A 19,448-nucleotide genomic window follows, 5' to 3' on the forward strand; every position below is an offset into this window, starting at 1 on the left:
TATATCACCGTTTCTTCACTGCCACTGGGTCAAAATCATGGAACTCCCTCCCTAAAAGCACTGCGGTTGTACCCTGGTCTGCAGCAGTTCAAGAAGGTGACTCACCACCACATTCTCAAAGGCAATTAGGGATGGGCAACAAATGCTGACTTAGCCAGCGATACCCACCATCCTGTAAAAGAATTTGAAAAAAAAAGACAAGGTGGCAGACAATAGAAAGAATCAGAGCAGAGCTGGCAGGGGACAGGGATGCCTGCATCTCCTGAGCCTTATGGAGGTCATGATTCTCTGGATCATGAGGCTGGCTGGGACAGAGCCTATGGCATCTGGTGTCACTGAGAACATTAAAGATGATGGTATGTTTCGTGTTATGGCCCTTCTCAACTCTGAATTCATCCTCATCCTGACATGATAAGCAATCTGCTGATGGTATCACCACGGATGTCTTGATTTCCACCCCAGACCCTTTTCCTCATCCCAACCTTCCCCTTCTGATTTTCAGCTTTCAGCCACCTAAGAACGGCCACCTATCCAGTCATAGCAGCCCCAGGAGGAAGAGAGAGAGAGAGAGACACAGCACTGATGAAAAAAATCACTTGGTCTGCCACTCACGGCCACCAGCTCTGATACATTAAAGTCGGAATCATCACATGGTGACTCACTGGGCATGAGCGGGCTGCAACCAGGCCAAGGAGAAAAGATGGGGACTCAGGTGAGGACCTCAATGGGGCAACAGACAGGAAAGCATGATAGGCATGCACACCAAGATGCTTCGTGCATTGGCCGGCCTGCCAGACAGTGTCACTGTCAGGAAACATGGAGGATTCTGACTCCAAGTTGGCAGTGGGCATCATACAGATCTTACCCTCTCGGCAGCCTCTGTTCCATTTAACTGCCGTACAGACGCAGTGGCACTGCCACTGCCATTCCCATACCTGTTGCAACCTTTGTGTGGACAGGTCACCAAATCCTCTGCCCTCCTTGTGAAAAGATTTTTTTTTAAATTCTTTCAAGGGATGTGGGCTTCGCTGGCTGGGCCAGCATTTATTGCCCATCCCTAGTTGCCCTTGAGAAGGTGGTGGTGAGCTGCCTTCTTGAACCACTGTAGTCCATGTGGTGTAGGTACACCCACAGGGCTGTTAGGAAGGGAGTTCCAGGATTTTGACCCAGCGACAGTGAAGGAACGGCGATATATTTCCAAGTCAGGATGGTGAGTGACTTGGAAGGGAACATCCAGGTGATGATGTTCCCATCTATCTGCTGCCCTTGTCCTTCCAGATGGTAGTGGACGTGATTTTGGAAGGTGCTGTCCAAGGAGCCTTGGTGAATTCCTGCAGTGCATCTTGTAGATGGTACACACTGCTGCTACTGTGCGTCGGTAGTGGAGGGAGTGAATGTTTGTGAAGATGGTGCCAATGAAGCGGACTGCTTTGTCCTGGATGGTGTCAAGCTTCTTGAATATTGTGGGGGCTGCACTCATCCAGACAAATGGGGAATATTCCATCGCACTCCTGACTTGTGCCTTGTAGATGGTGGACAGGCTTTGGTGAGTCAGGAGGTGAGTTACTCACCTCAGGATTCCTAGCCTCTGACCTGCTCTTGTAGCCACAGTATTTATATGGCTAGTTCAGTTCAGTTTCTGGTCAATGGTAACCCCCAGGATGTTGATAATGGGGGACTCAGTGATGGTAATGCCATTGAACATCAAGGGGCGATGGTTATTTTCTCTCTTGCTGCAGATGGTCAATGCCTGGCACTTGTGTGGCGTGAATGTTACTTGCCACTTGTCAATCCAAGCCTGGACATTGTCCAGGTATTGTTGCATTTGGACATGGACTGCTTCAGTATTTGACGAGTCACGAATGGTGCTGAACATCGTGCAATCATCAGCGAACATCCCAACTTTTGACCTTATGATGGAAGGAAGGTAATTGATGAAGCAGCTGAAGATGGTAGAGCCTAGGACACTACCCTGAGGAACTCCTACAGTGATGTCCTGGAGCTGAGATGACTGACCTCCAACAATGACAACTATCCTCCTTTGTGCGAGGTATGACTCCAACCAGTGAAGAGTTTTCCCCCGATTCCCATTGACTCCAGTTTTGCTAGGGCTCCTTGATGCCACACTCGGTCAAATGCTGCTTCGATGTCAAGGGCAGTCACTCTCACCTCACCCCGGGAGTTCAGCTCTTGTGTATGTTTGAACCAAGGCGGTAATGAGGTCAGGAGCTGAGTGGCTCTGGTGGAACCCAAACTGGATGTCAGTGAGCAGGTTACTGCCAAGCAAGTGCCGCTTGATAGCACTGTTGATGACCCCTTCCATTACTTTACTGATGATGAAGAGTAGACTGATGGGACAGTAATTGGCTGGGTTGGATTTGTTCTGCTTTCTGTGTACAGGACATACCTGGGCAATTTTCCACATTGCCAGGTAGATGCCAGTGTTGGCTAGGGGCACGGCAAGTTCTGGAGCACAAGTCTTCAGTACTATTGCCGGAATATTGTCAGGGCCCGTAGCCTTTGTGCCATCAAATCCAGGAACTCACAGCAGTGCCTCCAATGACCCTCCAGAGTACTTCCAGACACTTTGCAACAGCAGATGTTGGTTCTGGCAGGGTGTGTGGGTGCCCTCCTACAGCTGGTGCAGTGTGCGGGCTGTGCAGGAAGTGGGTGGCAAAGCAGTGCGTACCCTCTGGCTTCAGTCATGCCACCTTCCCGAATTTTGTTACCCCCCAACCCTTGACAATTGATGTATTTTATAACCACTCAGTGCACCACACCCAAAAAAATTCACCGATCAACATCCACTGACACTCAGGACTCATGCATAACATCCAGGTAGTCCACTTCTCCCTCGTACTTCTAACCAATGCTTGCTAACCTGACATTCGACTCTCGCTAGCTCCAGCTATTCAGCCATGGCAGGCACATCATCCAAACATTCCACTGGGAGAACCTCGTGCTTGTATGACTGTGATTTCCACACCCAAAGAAGGGAGGGAGGAGAAAAAAAAAATCCTTTACCATCTTTGAAGGGGGGGTGGGGGGAGTGGTAGAAAAACAGAAGTGCCAATCAAAAAAAGTGAATGGGTTGCGCTTGAGGAACTGCTGCGATAGTTGAGGTGGGTGCAGTGTGCTCCCAGGTGGTGTTGCTGTGGGAGGGGAGGCGGGTTTTCAGTGAGACCTGTGGGCATTTTCCTCCCTCACTGAGTGGATGTGCAGCCGCTGGGAGAAGGGGGGTCAGTTCCCGGTTCGCTCGCTGGAAGGATAGGAATTGGGAGCAGCCCGACCCGCAGCCAGGGGTAAGTTTCTGGGGGGAGGAGGGAGGGAGAGATTGTGATGAGTTTAAGGGGCGAGTTTGTTCGCTCTGTGCGGCGCTCGGTTTATTTTTTTTTTGGGGGGGAGATTCTTTCCCCCCCTCCCCGTGTTTGGGGGGGTCCGGCGGAGGATGGGGAGGAGGGAGGGTGGGGGGCGGTTAACATCGGGGCGGGATCAGGTTTGGCGGCTTCACTCGGAGTTTTAGAAAGTTTTTATTTTTCTGAATGTTTTTTTTTTGAGGAGGGGGGGGGGGGGCTCTGGAACTTTGTGAAACGCTTCACCCGGATCGAGCAGCAACTTTCCTCACAGATTGAAAGTTTTATTTTAAACCCGGTTTTTTTGTTGTTTTTTTTTTGCCCTCTCCTGTTTCTAATTTTGTGACACTATTTTTTAAAACAGTGAGGGCTGGGTGCATTTGCCTAAAGTGTCTGACCGACTTCGTTTTTAAACTTGATTTTTCTATTGGTTCCCCCCCCCCGGCGACACGAGCCTCTGATTCCGCCAGCGTTTGTCTCAATGTAAATCACCTTCCATTATTTAAAAGGGAACAGCCCTGCCCCCATTCCCCCCCACCTCAACCACCCCTACCCCCCTCCAACCCCCCACCCACCCCTACCCCCCTCCAACCCCCCACCCACCCCTACCCCCCTCCAACCCCCCACCCACCCCTACCCCCCTCCAACCCCCCACCCACCCCTACCCCCCTCCAACCCCCCACCCACCCCTACCCCCCTCCAACCCCCCACCCACCCCTACCCCCCTCCAACCCCCCACCCACCCCTACCCCCCTCCAACCCCCCACCCACCCCTACCCCCCTCCAACCCCACAACCACCCCTACCCCCCTCCAACCCCACAACCACCCCCCTCCAACCCCACAACCACCCCTACCCCCCTCCAACACCTCAACCACCCCTACCCCCCTCCAACACCTCAACCACCCCTACCCCCCTCCAACCCCACAACCACCCCTACCCCCCTCCAACCCCCCCACCCACCCCTACCCCCCTCCAACCCCCCACCCACCCCTACCCCCCTCCAACCCCCCACCCACCCCTACCCCCCTCCAACCCCACAACCACCCCTACCCCCCTCCAACCCCACAACCACCCCTACCCCCCTCCAACCCCACAACCACCCCTACCCCCCTCCAACCCCACAACCACCCCTACCCCCCTCCAACCCCACAACCACCCCTACCCCCCTCCAACCCCACAACCACCCCTACCCCCCTCCAACCCCACAACCACCCCTACCCCCCTCCAACCCCACAACCACCCCTACCCCCCTCCAACCCCACAACCACCCCTACCCCCCTCCAACCCCACAACCACCCCTACCCCCCTCCAACCCCACAACCACCCCTACCCCCCTCCAACCCCCCACCCACCCCACAACCACCCCTACCCCCCTCCAACCCCACAACCACCCCTACCCCCCTCCAACCCCCCACCCACCCCACAACCACCCCTACCCCCCTCCAACCCCCCACCCACCCCACAGCCACCCCCCCACCCACCCCACAACCACCCCTACCCCCCAACCCCACTTTAACTTGCTTTATGTCTCACCCCACCAACCATTGCACCTCCCCCCACCACCCCCTCAAATCCTGCCCCAGTCAGTGCCTGTCCCCCCGGTGACCCCATTCTGTCCCTGGCACCGCCTCCCCCCCCCTCCCGAGTATATCGTGTACGAAAAACTGGGCATCCGTGAGGCGCTGTGGGCCATCAACAGCGGAATTGTATTCAGTTACAATGTGTGACCCTTATGGCCCGGCAAGTCCCCCCACTCTACCATTACCGTCAAGCTGGTGGATCAACCCCGGTTCGGTGAAGGGTGCAGGAGGGCATGCCAGGAACAACAGCAGGCGTACCTAAAAATGAGGTGTCCACCTGGTGAAGCTATGACACAGGACTAGTTGCGTGCAGTATGTGATGGACAGAATTAAGCGATCCCATATCCAAGGATCGGATCAAAGCTCTGCAATCCTGCTACATCTGGTCGTGAATGGCGGTGGACAATTAAACGACTAAGTGGAGGAAGAGGCTCCACAAATATCCCCATCCTCAATGATGGGGGAGCCCAGCACATCAGTGCGAAAGACAAGGCTAAAGCATTTGCAACCACCTTCAGCCAGAAGTGCCGTGTGGATGATCCATTTTGGCCTTTTCCTGAGGTCCCCAGCGTCGCATTTGCCAATTCGATTCACTCCACATGATATAAAGAAATGGTGAAGTCACTGGATACTGCAAAGGTTATGGGCCCTGACAATATTCCAGCAATAGTACTGAAGACTTGTGCTCCAGAATCATCTGTGCCCTTAGCCAAACTGTTCCAATACAGCTACAACACTGGCATCTACCCGGCTATGTGGAAAATTGCCCAGGTATGTCCTGTCCACAAAAAGTAGGACAAATCCAAGCTGCCCCATTACAACCCCATCAGCCTCCTCTCGATCATCAGCAAAGTGCTGGAAGGCAGCATTGACAATGCTATCATGTAGCACTTAGACAGCAATAACCACATCTTGGGTTTCTGCCAGGGCTACTTGGCTCCTGATCTCTTCACATCCTTGGTCCAAACTTGGACAGAAGAGCTGAACTCAAAAGGTGAGGTGAGAGTGGCTGCCCTTTGACTGCATTTGACTGCATGTGGCAACAAGTAGCCCTGGCAAATTTGAAGTCAATAGGAATTGCGGGGGGGAAACTCTCCAATAATTGGATTCATACCTAGCACCAAGGAAGATGGTTGTGATTGTTGGAACCATCTTCAGCTGCTTCATCAATGACCTTCCTTCCATCATATGGTCAGAAGTTCGCTGATGATTGTACAATGTTCAGCACCATTCACGACTCCTCAGATGTTGAAGCAGTCTGTGCCAATATGTAGCAAGACTTGGACAAGATTCAGGCTTGGGCTGATATGTGGTAAGTGACATTTGTACCACACAAGTTCCAGACAATGAACGTTTCCAACAAAAGAGAATCTCACCATTTCCCCTGGACATTCAATGGTATTACCATCACTGAATCCCCCAGTATCAACATCCATTGACCAGAAAATGAACTGGACCAGCTGTATCAATACTGTGGTTACAAGAGCGGGTCAGAAGCTGGGAATTCTGAGGCAAGTAACACACCTCCTAACTCCCCAAAGCATGACCACCAAAGCGCAAGTCAGGAGTGTGATGGAATACCCTTTGCTTTCCTGGATGAGTGCAGCTCCAACAACACCCAAGAAGCTTGACACCATCCAGAACAAAGCAGCCCACTTGATCGGCACCACATGCACCACCTTTAAACATTCACTCCCTCTACCATCAGAGCACAGTGGCAGCAGTATGTACCATCTACAAGATACACTGCAGCAACTCACCCAGGCTCCTTAGTCTGCACTTTCCAAACCCGCAACCTGTACAATCTAGAAGGACAAGGGCAGCAGATGCATGGGAACGCCACCACCTGCAAGTTCCCCTCCAAGTCACCCACCATCCTGATTTGGAACTATATTACCATTTGTTCACTGTCACAGGATCAAAATCCTGGAACTCCCTAACAGCACTGTGAGCACCACATGGACTGCAGAGGCTCCAGAAGGTAGATTACCACCACTTTCTCAAGGGCAATTAGGGATGGGCAGCAAATGCTGGCCGAGCCAGCGACTCCAGCATCCCGTGAAAGAATAACAAAAACATGCCTGGGGAATAGGGTCAGGTTGCTGGTGGGTTGGAATGTACAGCTGGAGTCTGCAAGTCCTTGTTCACATTTCAAATAGCATCTCTGGGGCAGAGGATGGGCAATAGGATCACATACTGTTCATTTGAAAAAGTTTCAATTGGCTGATTTGTTGAAACGGAACAAGGTTTCATACAAACTGTGCTTATTTCAATAAAATTCATATATTCAAATATCAATAAATTAAAGTAACTTAGGTGTGCATGACGTGGGGCCACATTGAATATAGAATGTGAAACCTAAGACAATGGGGTATTTATTTCATTTTTGTATGTTTAATAGAGTAAAATTTATTTGTAATGGTTTTTAAAAAAAACTAATTCATTGCACTTTTTTAAAAACTGAACTTTCCTTCCACCCCTTCCAGTGCAGCTTGGCAGTCCCAGGCATTTTGCACCTCGTCTGAGAAAGATGAAGTCCAGATATGTTGCAGTACACGCCATTGCTGCAGTGTTCTTTGCTTGTTGGATCACCAGTGCCAGCGCGTGCAATAAGGCTTTGTGTGCTAGTGATGTTAGCAAGTGCCTCATCCAGGTAAGGTGAACTAATAAATTAGTGTGAAAGTGAAGCCAGGCAGGATGATGAAATGATCACAAGTTTGTTACTGTCTACTCCTCGTCAGCTTATATCCCAATTGAGTTGTACTTTAGACCCTCTGCTTGCACAATCAACAGCTGACAGTCCAGTGCAGTACTGAAGGAGGGTTGCATTGTCAGATGTGCTGCCTTTTGGATAAGATGTTAAACGAAGTAAGTAAGGAGTGGATGTAAAGGATCCCATGGCACAGTTCAGTGAAGAGCAGTAGAGAACTTCCCCAGTATCCCAGCCAAAATTTACCCCTGACATAACATCGTTAAAACAGATGAACTGGTCGTTATCACATTCTGTTTGTTGGAGCATGCTGTGCACATATTGGCTGTCACATTTCCTACGTTACAACAGTGACTACACTTCAAGAAGTACTTCAATGGCTGTGAAGCACTTTTGAACATCTTAAGATGTACTAGAGCAGTGTTTTCTTAGCAAGGTAAAGGCTACGGTACTTGGTTCAAGGAGGCATTCTCTGTCGTTAGTTCTCAGTTAGATGGTGTTCAAACAATGCCATCACCTAATAGTCAAAATACAGGCTTTCTAGGGAGCTGGCTGATAGCAAAAAGGAAAGAGTAACCTAGCTGTTTTCTCCCTCCTCATCCCCGTCTCCGCACCCCAAATACTCCAGGATACCCCTTCAGACCAGAAGTTGGAAAGTGGGATGAGGCTTGATTGCTGTTTGTCAGCTGGCATAGACATGATGGGCCAAATGGCCTCCTTCTGTACCAAATATCTTTCTCTGCTTCTATGTTGAGGCAACCTGTAAGATCCCCAAACCACCCATGATAAGATTATTGTTTTAGCAAGAGACCCTCGATAAAACCTTGATCCCGTTATGACATGAAGTGCCACATTTATACATTGAGCTGGGTGTCAGCTGTGGCTCAGTTGGCAGCACACTTGCCTCTGGATCACAAGGCTTCGGGTTCAAATCCCACTCCAGAGACTTGAACCCAAATATCAAGGCTGACATTCCTGTGCAGCAATGAGGGAGTGCTGCACTGTTGGAAGGTCCTGTCTTCCAACTGAAACGTTAAACCACAGCCCAGTCTGTCCTCTTAGGTGGAGGTAAAAGATCCCAAAGCCCTTGGCCCTATTTGGAAGAACAGCAGGGGTGTTACCATAGATGTCGGCATATAAGACGACCTTTGAAGCCTAGCAGCGACTCCCAGGCCGCCTGTAATTTCTGGGGCCTTGACAAGCCCGTGTTCCATGTTTACGTTGAATATGTGAAGTTGCAGCCCCTATTTTACCACCTTAGGGGGCTGCCCCACAACTTTTGGTTGCACTTCAGCCCCACGCTCCTGACCTTTGGCCACCTGGTGCGGAAGGGGTGGCAGGCACGGTAGAAGGTCTCCTTGTTAGACTGGACCCTGGCCAAGGTGACCATTAACAGGTCCAAGTAGCGGGTGGTTGAGGGGTCATTCATGTCAGCCTCTCTTCCGCAGGGGCTGAAGTGCATCATCAGCCCCGGAAATGATCTAATTTGATAAGTTTCCTTTGTTTTTGATGTTTGTTACGGTGCCCCTTTAAGTGCTGTGCACGTCAACTAGTTAATTTGTTAACTTATTGTTTCCTTAAAAGAGTACAAGGAGAGATTTAACATGGAGGTCTTGTGGCTCAGTGAGTATTGTCTCTGCTTCTGAGCCTGAAGCTCCAGGTTCGGGTCCCACTTCAGGACCTAATGGCCAAAGAAGGTGTGATCGTAACACGGCCAAAAAAAAAGATTGGCAGCCTGCAAATCCTTCCAACACACACCAATGGAAGGCGGTAAGAGTGAGAGAGATTCCTGGTCAGCCGTGCTTGATGCAGAGTAGTGTCCCTCAAACTGTGGCCTCTGGTGACCTGTTTCCAGAAACACTAGCTATGGAAATGAACAGAAGCACAAGTGTTGCCTGCCTCTTGCATCACTAGACGTGGGAAGCTCCTAAGCCTGATTCAGGAGGAAACTCGCTACCACAAGGAGTATTTGAGGTGAACAATATAAAGAGATCTTGTGGTGTAGTGGGCAGTGTCCTTGCCTCCAAGCCAGAAGCTCAGGGTTCAAGTCCCACCCAGGATTTGATGGCCAAGGAAGGTGCATTCATAACGCAGCCAAACAGATTGAATATCAACCTGGCAAATCCTTCCAATGTACACCAGTGGGTAGGCAGTAAGAGCAGGAGTTATTCCTGGTCAGCCATGTGAGGGAAAGAAATTGGAGCCTCTACCATCACTATTCATAACTCCAGACCACAACATTCATGTAAACATATGAATTAGGCGCATGAGTGGGCCATTCAGCCACTCGTGCCTGCTCCTCCATTTGATAAGGTCATGGCTGATCTGATTGTGGTCTCTACTTTCCTGCCTGTGAAAAGTGCATGTTGCCACAACAACTCGGACTCCCCGAATGAACTGGGACACCATCACCAGAGCGATGATCAAAGTATAAAGGGAGATTCCTGGGATGCTGAGTGTTGGTTAGGGAGGAGGAAGGCATTTGTGATGCTGCATTCTGTAAATAAATCTAGTGCTAAGTAAAAGATTGGGACCTGGTTTTCTACTTCACCATCTGGCTTCAGAATGAACTAAAACTGCCCTGTGAAATTATAAGCACTCTAGTGTATTGTGTGTGGCACAGATTGTTGCAACAGAGATCTCTGAACCCTAGTGAGTCTGTGGGGGATTTTTGGGGTTAAGAACAACTAGCACTGTTGCTGCATAATAGCATATAAGTTTAAAAAACATGGAATACCTGTAAATGTGTGAATGACTATTTTCAAATGGTCCCTGGAGTTAATATTCATAGACACACACACACTCTCATACCTCCATGCCTGGAGCTAGTTTACGGTAGCTTTACATCATATTTGATCAAGCACTAGTATGTGTCATAGTTGGTTCCTGTGATTGTAACTTGCACGGCAACAAAGGGAAATATTTCTGATGAGTCCGCATTTGTATTTTGTTTTTTAAAAAAATTACCGCAAATGTTGGAAATATGAGGTGAAAGCAGAAAATGCTGCAAATACTCAGCAGGTCAGACAAGACTGAAGGGAGAGAACTAGAATTAATGTTTTATCATCCGAGGCAAGGTCATCGACCTGAAATGTTGGACTGAATTTTCCTGGTGCTGTAAAGATGGTGGGAAGGGGGGGGTCCCGGAAATTGGTGGGATACTCTGTTGGGACAGCTCTCCCAACACTCGCCCTCCCCTGGGTGAGTCTCCCAGGGGCAGGCTGTCAGCCGCTCCAGTGAAGGCGCATTCAAGGGCCATTATCCCATGCCTACAGAACTTTCTCGGCATCAGACGGTGTCCCTGCACACTGGCCCTACCACTTCTGGGTCTTTTTTAAACAGGTTCAGCAAGACGTCTGAGAGGGCCTCCACTGGCGCCCTTGCACTCACCTATCTCCCTCAGCAACACCCACCTTTACCAGAGGGACTGCTGGCCGTCCAGTGCTGTGGGCCCTTGCATTGGGCCTCTTGCATGATGATCCTGCCTGCAATCCTTAATTAGACATGAATGCGGAGGCTGATGGGCGTGATGTGGGGTCACGACCCTCGTACGGCTTCAATGTCGGGGTCCCAATGTCAGTGGGAAAATTGAGCCCGCTAACTCTGTTTCTCCCTCCACAGATGTTGCCTGGCCATCTGAGTATTTCCACAATTTTGTGTTCTTATCTGTAGTTTAAATACTAATCAGACTGCGTAGCAGCTGTCACATATACCAAACCAGCTGTTGTTTTGTATACTATCTAAACAAAGCAGTTAAAGAGCTGTCTGTCTCTATGTTCCATGACTAATGCTTTGAGTATCAATCACATGACTGGTTCAGCAGGAGATTGCTCAATGTTTAAAAAGTCTGCACATGAGACATGGAGTTCCTGGTTCGACTATCTCTGTTTTTCATATCTTTCCCGTTTTGTGATGTGCCATCGTTGGTGTTTTGTGCAAACATGTGGATTGACCAGATAAAACTGAAGTGCAGCTGCACCAGTTCTTGTTTTCTGGCATAAACATGCAAGTCTGAATGAAATGCTGGCAGCTCATGTAATGTTGCACAGCCTGCCAGATCAAGACTGAAGCCAGATTTCCATCTCCGCAGCTGGATTCTGGCCTGGGAGGAGGCCTCCCTCACTGAGTCCTCTTTGGACTACACGGAGCCTAAGAGTGAGAGAGAGGTTACCTCTGCAATTTGATGTGCAGCGTTTCATCACTTACTGTATCGATTATTCTTGAACACTGAGCAGCCATAAAGACTCTTCGCCTTCCTGACTGAGACTTCTCATTCTTCTTCTGCCTTCATCCAGCAGTCTTAAACACTTGTTTACCCAAAAATCTTCAACCGGCATGTAAATAGTAAGCAGATAGTGAGAGATGGATTATTAGGAACATTAGGAGGTGATATATGCTTAGAGGCACAGGATAAAGCTGGAATATTTAACAAATGCTCGGTGTTTACTAAAGAGGAGGAATCTGACAAAATATCAGTAAAAGCGGAGATAGTAAAAGCTGTGGGTGGGGGGGGATGGGATGAAAATTGAGAGGGAAGGGATACTGGAAAGGCTGGCTATGCTTAGGGTAGATAAGTCACCTGGCCCAGGTGGCTTGCATCCTAGGTCGCTGAAGGACGTGGGGTTGAGGGTAGCAGAAGAGTATTCTTATTTTCTAGATGCATGGGAGGTGCCAGAGAATTGAGAGTGGCAACTATGACACCCTTATTCAAGTAAAGGTATAAAGACAATCCTAATAACTACAGGCTGGTCAGTTAAATTGGCCTAAGGACAAAAAACTGCGGTCATGGTAACTGGTTATTTTTCAGTCTGGAGAATGGGGAACAACAATGTCTACCAAGGAAATAGTTTGAAATATTCACACAAGGTGCCATCCATGTGCACACTTTTTGTTTTGTGCTTTGAAAATGGTTAATCGCAGCTCTATATGGAGAAAATCTTCAACTCCTCACACCCCCCCCCCCCCCCCCAAAAACCCCAAGATTGTTCAGAGTACCCATAAACTGATTATGGACTGGGTGAGTGTTGTCATAACCACGCTGCATTACTCATTGGAATGACCCGATTCAGATTTTTACTGTTCCAATTTATAGACTTCATTTGAGTATTACTCTGTTCTTAAATGTAGTATTCATTCCATTCAGAACAGTGGGAAATGCCTGTTAGCGATTTAATTATTCCGCTACAGGCTTTGTACCTCTGCTTCAAGGATGCTTGGAAGTGTGACATGAAGGTTCTAAACATCGATTTTTAGTGGGAGACACTAGCCAACAACCGAGGGAAATGGCAACATTACCTGTGGGTTGGCATGCGCCACAGTCCGTGTCTACGGCAGCAGCAGGTGCCAACACCAAAAGCAACAACCCTCAACGACACCTGAAAACCACCTCGTGTAGAACTTGTGGAAGGACCTGCCTCTCATGTATTTGTCTCTTAGGCCATCAGCTGAAGTGCATCATAAGGAACTATCCCATTGCCAATGGATTTGCTGCATATCCATCATCTCACATAGATGCCAACAATGATAATCTGGGTGGCTGAAAGTAAATGCCTAGACTTGTATCTATCTGACCAAGCTCACTCGTCCATACCAGCAAAGGCAAAGGTAGAATTTTGTTTCAGCAAAACAGAGGCAACATTAATTATTTAGCTGATTTGTATTCTATATAATCTGGAATGCATGGGAATCTCGGCTCTTGTTTCATTTTGTTAAAGTCCGAGGCATTAATCTGATGGCAGATTCATAAACTCAAATTCATTATCCCCTTGTTTCCCTGTGGGCCAGATCACTTACTCTGCAATGCAGTAAATTAAGGATAGGATAGTGCATTTGTTAACGGTTGCACTCTTGGTGTATATGTGCCAGCTACTGCCCTCAAGGTATGGAGGCAGATGTTGTGGCCCCATCATGTGTTCCCTTAATGCACAGCTGGGAAAAGTGAAGAGCCTGCTTTGGGGGAAGGTAGATGGACATGATCCCACCACGGCTGCTCAGTTCTAAGTTTGGAAGCTTATTACAAGGATAGGGCTAGAGAAGTGAAAGTGTTTTTTTTTGTGTTTCAATTTAAATTACCAATTACTAACGATAGAAAGTCAGTTTGAAGGAGGTGGAGGGAAAGATCACTATCATCTACAATCATCATTACTAACGATCATTTCTCAACAGAACCTTTTTAAGCGAGTTTGTGTGATTGATGCATCAATATTACAAAAATGACTTAGATTTATAATGTGCCTTTAACAGAATAAAATGACCCAAGGCACTTAACAGTAGCTTTATAAAGCAATATTTGATACCTAGTCAAAAGGAGATATTAGGGCAGTTGTCCAAAAGCTTGGCCAAAGAGGTAGGTTTTAAGGAGCGTCTCAAAAAGAGGAAAACGAGATAGAGAGGCAGAGAGGTTTAAGGGAGGGAATTCCAGAGTTTAGGGCCTAGGCAGCTGAAGGCACACTCACCCAATAGTGGAGCAATTAAAATTGGAGGTGCTCAAGAGGTCAGAATTAGAGGAGTGCGGATACCTGAGGGTTGTAGGGCTGGAGGAAATTACGTAAATTGGGAGGGGTAAGGCCATGGAGGGATTTGAAAACAAGGATGAGAATTTTAAAGTTTGAGTTGTTGCTTAACCGGGAGCCAATGTAGGTCAGTGAGTGCAGAGGTGATGGGTGACCGAGACTTGGTGTGAGTAAGGACACAGCAGAGGTTTTGATGGGGAGTAGAAGCCGGGAGGCCAGCCAGGAGTGCATGCAAACAGTCAAGCTGAGGGATTAAAAAAAATTCATGGATGGGGGCTTCAGGAGAAGATGAGCTGAGGCAAGGGCGCATTCAGATGAGGTTACCGGAATAAAATTAAATTAAAACGTGGATGTGTGGTTGGACGCTCGTCTCAGGGTGAAATATGACACCAAGATGGCGAACAGTCAGCTTCAGCCTCCGACAGTTGCCAGGGAGAAGGATGCAGTCGGTGGCTAGGAAACAGAATTTGTAGCAGGGACCAAAGATCATAGCTTTGACCTTCCAAATATTTAATTTGAGGGGATTTCTGCTCATCCATTACTGGGTAATGGGCAAGCATTCTGATAATTTAGAGACAGTGGAGGATTCAAGAGAAGCAATGGTGAGGTAGAGCTGGGCGTTGTCAGCGTACATGTGATAATTGACGCTGTGTTTCAGATGGTGTCGCTAAGGAACAGCATGTAGATAAGAAATAGGAGAGTGCCAAGGAAAGATCCTTAGATGATACTAGAAAGATCCTTAGGCGAAAGAGAAGCAGGTGATTCTTTGACTACAATTGGACAGATTAAGAATGGAACTAGATGAGAGCAGCCCCAGCTGGATGACAGTGGAGGTCCCTTGGAGGAGGATGGTGTGGTAAACCGTATCAAAGGCCTGCAGACAGGCTGAGAAAGACGAGCAGTGAAAGTTTACCTTTGTCATCGTCACTTTGGATGTCATTTATGACTTTGATATTGCACACAAGTTAGAAGGTTCAATGCGAATGCCTTTCTGGATAAACTGAGTCACTTTTTGTAACCAAATATGTTGCTCTTGTAAGTGGCTGTTGCACTTATTTGTCAGGACAGGAATTAAACAGAACTCAGTCCATCAGCGTTCTGCAGATGATGTCTCTCCCTCTCCATCAAAGCTTGAAACATGAGAAATGTGCCTCTTGGCCAATTTCGTAGGTGACTTCAAAGCTTTAAGGACTTTTAGATTTCAAACATGTCCCATCAGGAATAATTTTTTTTTTCGACTAACACATTCTACTGCAAAGAATTGATCCAGAAGAGGACATTTTTGGGCCATGCACCACACCTACTCTTTTCAAAGGAAGCAGACCACAAATAGGCTTTTATTCTGCTAAAGGAGAGATTAGGCTGTGCACATATCCCTGGCTGGTAAAGGAGGTGTAGAAGAGAGTTGTTGTTCTTCCAGGTGTGTTCCTTTAATGGTGAGTTTTTTTTCTTGATGCCTTGAGCTTTAGTTCAGATGTTAGGTTGATGCAGAAGGTTGCCTGAGGTTTGCTTTTAAAGCTATTGATCTTAAAATTGTTCTGAGCTACTATTCTGGCCAAGGTTTTCTCTACATCTTCTGTAGGGCCACACTCCTGGAAATGCTGCAATGTTTTTATCATTGCGGGAAGAAGGGACATAGGTTAGGAGGGAGAACCCAGAGAGCAGAGGTGATGGGTTGGTGTTCATTGCAAGGGGAATGGAATATAAAAGTTGGGAAGTTTTACTGCAGCTGTACAGGACTTTGGTATGACTGCATCTGGAATACTGTGTATAGTTTTGGTCTCCTTTTTTGAAAAAGGATACAATTGCTTTCAGAGGATGTTCTCTTGCCTCATCCCTGGGATGAAGGGGTTTATCTTATGAAGAAAGGTTGAACAGGTTGGGCCTATACCCATTGGAGTTTAGAAGGATGAGAGGTGATCTTACTGAAGATATAAGATATAAGATCTTAGGACTTGATAGGGTGGATACTAGGAGGATGTTTTCTCCTGTTTGGGAGACTCGAACTAGGGGACACAATTAAGAATAAAATGTCTCCCTTTTAAGACCGAGATGAGGAGAAATCTTCTCGCTCAAAGGATTGTTAGTTAGTGGAATTCTGTTCCCTAGGAAGAAGTGGAGGCTGGGTCATTGAATTTATTTAAGGCAGGGTTAGACAGATTTTTGATAAGGGAGTCAAGGGTTATCGGGGGCAGACAGGAAAGTGGAGTTGAGACCATCAGCCATGACCTTACCAAATGGCTGAGCAGGCTGGAAGGGCTGAATAGTCTACTCCTCATAAGTTCTAGGTTCCTATGTCTCCAAGCAAAATACTTTGCACCTTTTTTCTCAGTAAAACAATGTAAGCTTTTCTTTGATCTCTAACAATTGAACCACCCAGGCAGACTGCAGAACAGGTCACTTGACCCCCGTTCATTTATGCTAAATTTTAAGCTACATCGCCAAAATGTAATAATCTTATAAACTGTAACATGCTTCAGCCATGTTCTGCTAACTTTCTGTTCTGATCAATGTCAAGTAGAGATGTACCAAGCTGGAGTATCTCCTTAAAGATTGGTGGGAAGAGAAAATAAAGGACGCTTACTGGGCTACATGTGGAAAGTGGTTTGGTAGTCAAATATTTGTCTGCACTCTTGGCTGAAAAGGTTTGGGTCTCAGGGCAAAGGCAAACTGGGGAAAATTGTAGGCTGTGCTCAAGGCAAAGATTGAAATGAGCCAGACACTGATGTTCTTTTTGCAGGCAAGCATTAAAACCTGCAGTAGAATTACAATGAACAGATCTTGAACTTTAGGACTTGACTATAAATGTAGAAAAGTGCAAACGAAATACAATTTGAAACATATGATTTAAGTCATAAGCAGGTTTAACAAACACATTCAGCCAATGCAGCGGAATGCAGTGACATGATGAGAGAGTGTGAGAAAGGCATTAAAGCTTCTTACAGTAGCATTTTAGTTCAGTTTTGTCTAAATTCTTAAATATAGTGTGCAAGGTTTTGTTTATTTATGAGTGAGACAGCAGCAAAGAGGCAACAGTTACTTGAACATCGATGAGGCGGAAAACTGGTGATGGCAGATTGCACCCATTAGGAACCCCACCCGGTTTTTCTTTCTCATTGAAGTCAGTGAAAAGCAAAGCCAGGTGAGATCTGGGATGGCTGGCCATTGCACCACCGGTTTTCCTTGCCATCAAAATAGAGAAATGGCCCCACGCATCCTAAAGCTGTGCGATTGTACGAAAATTGAATTAAGCACTCATGTTAACTCGCATCAGTTGCATGACAGCAGATGTGTTTCCCACTGCAAAAGCTCTTGAGTAGCAAAAGCTACCACAAAAAAATGAAATGAATTTTTTTTTATCTGGTGCTATGCTCAGCTGTTTTCTACTACATTATGTTAAACCCATTTGTACAGGGCTGTCGGCTTCAGTAATAAATGTCCTGGCACGGAACTACTCCTCACGTCCCCTGTAGGCATTGTTGTGCAGAGCAGCTTCTTTGTTGATTTACCCTGTTGCAATCCTCAAACCAGATTGAACTCGCAACCGCTTCTTATCGGGGGTGCACGGTGATTAAAAGCACAAGCTTGTCGCATCAGTACGTACCAGTGCACATCTTTTTAAGGGCTGCAGCAACACTTTCTCCAGGAAATGCAGCGTTTTTTTCTCTTTTTATCTCTTAACACCCTTCCCCATAAATCTGACACAGTTCATTGCTGTGAGAAACTTTGGAATATCCTGAAATCCCTGGGAGTGAAAGGTTAATTAAAAACAGTGCTGTGTGCCGAATGCCAAGTGTGTTGTAAAAGTTCTGTTTTCAGTTACTCTGATCTGGATTTTTTTTCCTCCTCCGCCCCAATTGTCTTCCTCTCCTGCAGCCCTTGACTCATGCCCATTGACTATTCTACAGGTGATGGCCATGTTCCAGTGAATGGGCGGGTTGTCTTATGAGGAAAGGCTGGGCAGGTTAGGCTTGTATCCACTGGAGTTTGGAAGAGTAAGAGGCGACTTGATTGAAACCTTGAAGATCCTGAGGGGTCTTGACAGGGTGGATGAGGAGAGGATGTTTCCTCTTGTGGGAGAATCTAGAACTATGCGGTCACGGTTTAAAAAGAAGGGGTCACTTATTTAAGGCAGAGATGAGAAGAATTGTTTTTCTCTGAGTGTAATGAGTCTTTGGAACTCTCTTCCTCAAAAGTTGGGGGAAGTAGAGTCTTTGAATATTTTTAAGGCAGAGCTAGATAGATTCCTGATAAACAAGGGGGTGAAAGGTTATCGGGGGTAAGCAGGAATGTGGAGTGGAGGTTACAATCGGATCAGCCATGACCTTATTGAATGGCAGAGCAGGCTCGAGGGGCCGAGTGGCCTACTCCTGCTCCTAATTCGTATATTTGTATCTACCTCACCCAAGTAACCAGTTTCACTTATGAACCTCTTTATCTGTGGAGACCATTCATTATAATTCTTTTTGCCTGACATTGGCATCCAGCTGGAGGCGCTACATAATAATCAGACATGTCAACATTTTTTAAAATGCCTAATCTCGGGGTGATATGGTTAAAATAACATTCTTAAATGACACAACTGGATTCCATCTGTTGCTACTAAGTGTTTGAAGGGGTACTATTTAATTTCCTGGCGTATTTAATTCTTTGAAGCTGTGTTGCTCTGCAGTGGCTTATTTATTAATCTATTCCACCAATGCTTATCATCAAACAAAAAAATGCTGAGAAAATGTTACCCATTAGAAGACAAGGAACCACAAATATTTCACTTGGGAAGGTTAGACTTGCTGCATTCTTCAATTGTTTTCATGATAGTATAGACTATTAAAGTAATTTGAAAATATTTGCAAAAAGCTGAAATTCATCGTAATTTTTAAAATGTATATGTTGGATATGCAATTTTCTCAATACAACTGCAGGAAGATTCAAACTATGTTTATAAACCACTCGATCTATGCCCTTGGCTTCTAATGTCTCCTGAGTACATTGATTAGATTACAACCTTGGACTGAGTCCCTGATGTTCATTTATTCTGTAAGTGGCCTCCTACATGTTAGGTAAAGGTATATTCCATGTTATGTTGACTTGTTGCTTTAATAAGACAATGAACCATGTAAACAGGCGAAGAGGCAAAGGTGTATACAGAGGTGACTTGAGGAAAAGAATTTTACGGAGTGCATTATAATTTTTTGGGATCATAGGACGTGGGCGTTGCTGGCTAGGCCAGCATTTATTGCCCATCCCTAATTGCCCTTGTTCAGAGGGCATTTAAGAGCCAACCACATTGC

At 46.9% G+C, this 19,448-nt stretch overlaps 1 protein-coding gene across 1 annotated transcript in view; it reads left to right on the forward strand.

Annotated features, from left to right (window-relative positions):
• The first annotated feature begins 3,115 nt into the window (after nt 1–3,115).
• Nucleotides 3,116–19,448, forward strand: part of twsg1a (twisted gastrulation BMP signaling modulator 1a) — a 53,770-nt gene continuing 37,437 nt past the window's right edge. Inside the window, exons 1-2 of the mRNA XM_078541048.1 lie at nt 3,116–3,302; nt 7,422–7,588. Coding sequence (XP_078397174.1) covers nt 7,466–7,588 — 123 coding nt within the window. The 5' untranslated portion in view covers nt 3,116–3,302; nt 7,422–7,465. The remainder of the gene's footprint in view (nt 3,303–7,421; nt 7,589–19,448) is intronic.

Source organism: Cetorhinus maximus, chromosome 4 (genome assembly GCF_964194155.1).
Source record: "Cetorhinus maximus chromosome 4, sCetMax3.hap1.1, whole genome shotgun sequence".
Classification (NCBI taxonomy): Eukaryota; Metazoa; Chordata; class Chondrichthyes; order Lamniformes; family Cetorhinidae; genus Cetorhinus; species Cetorhinus maximus.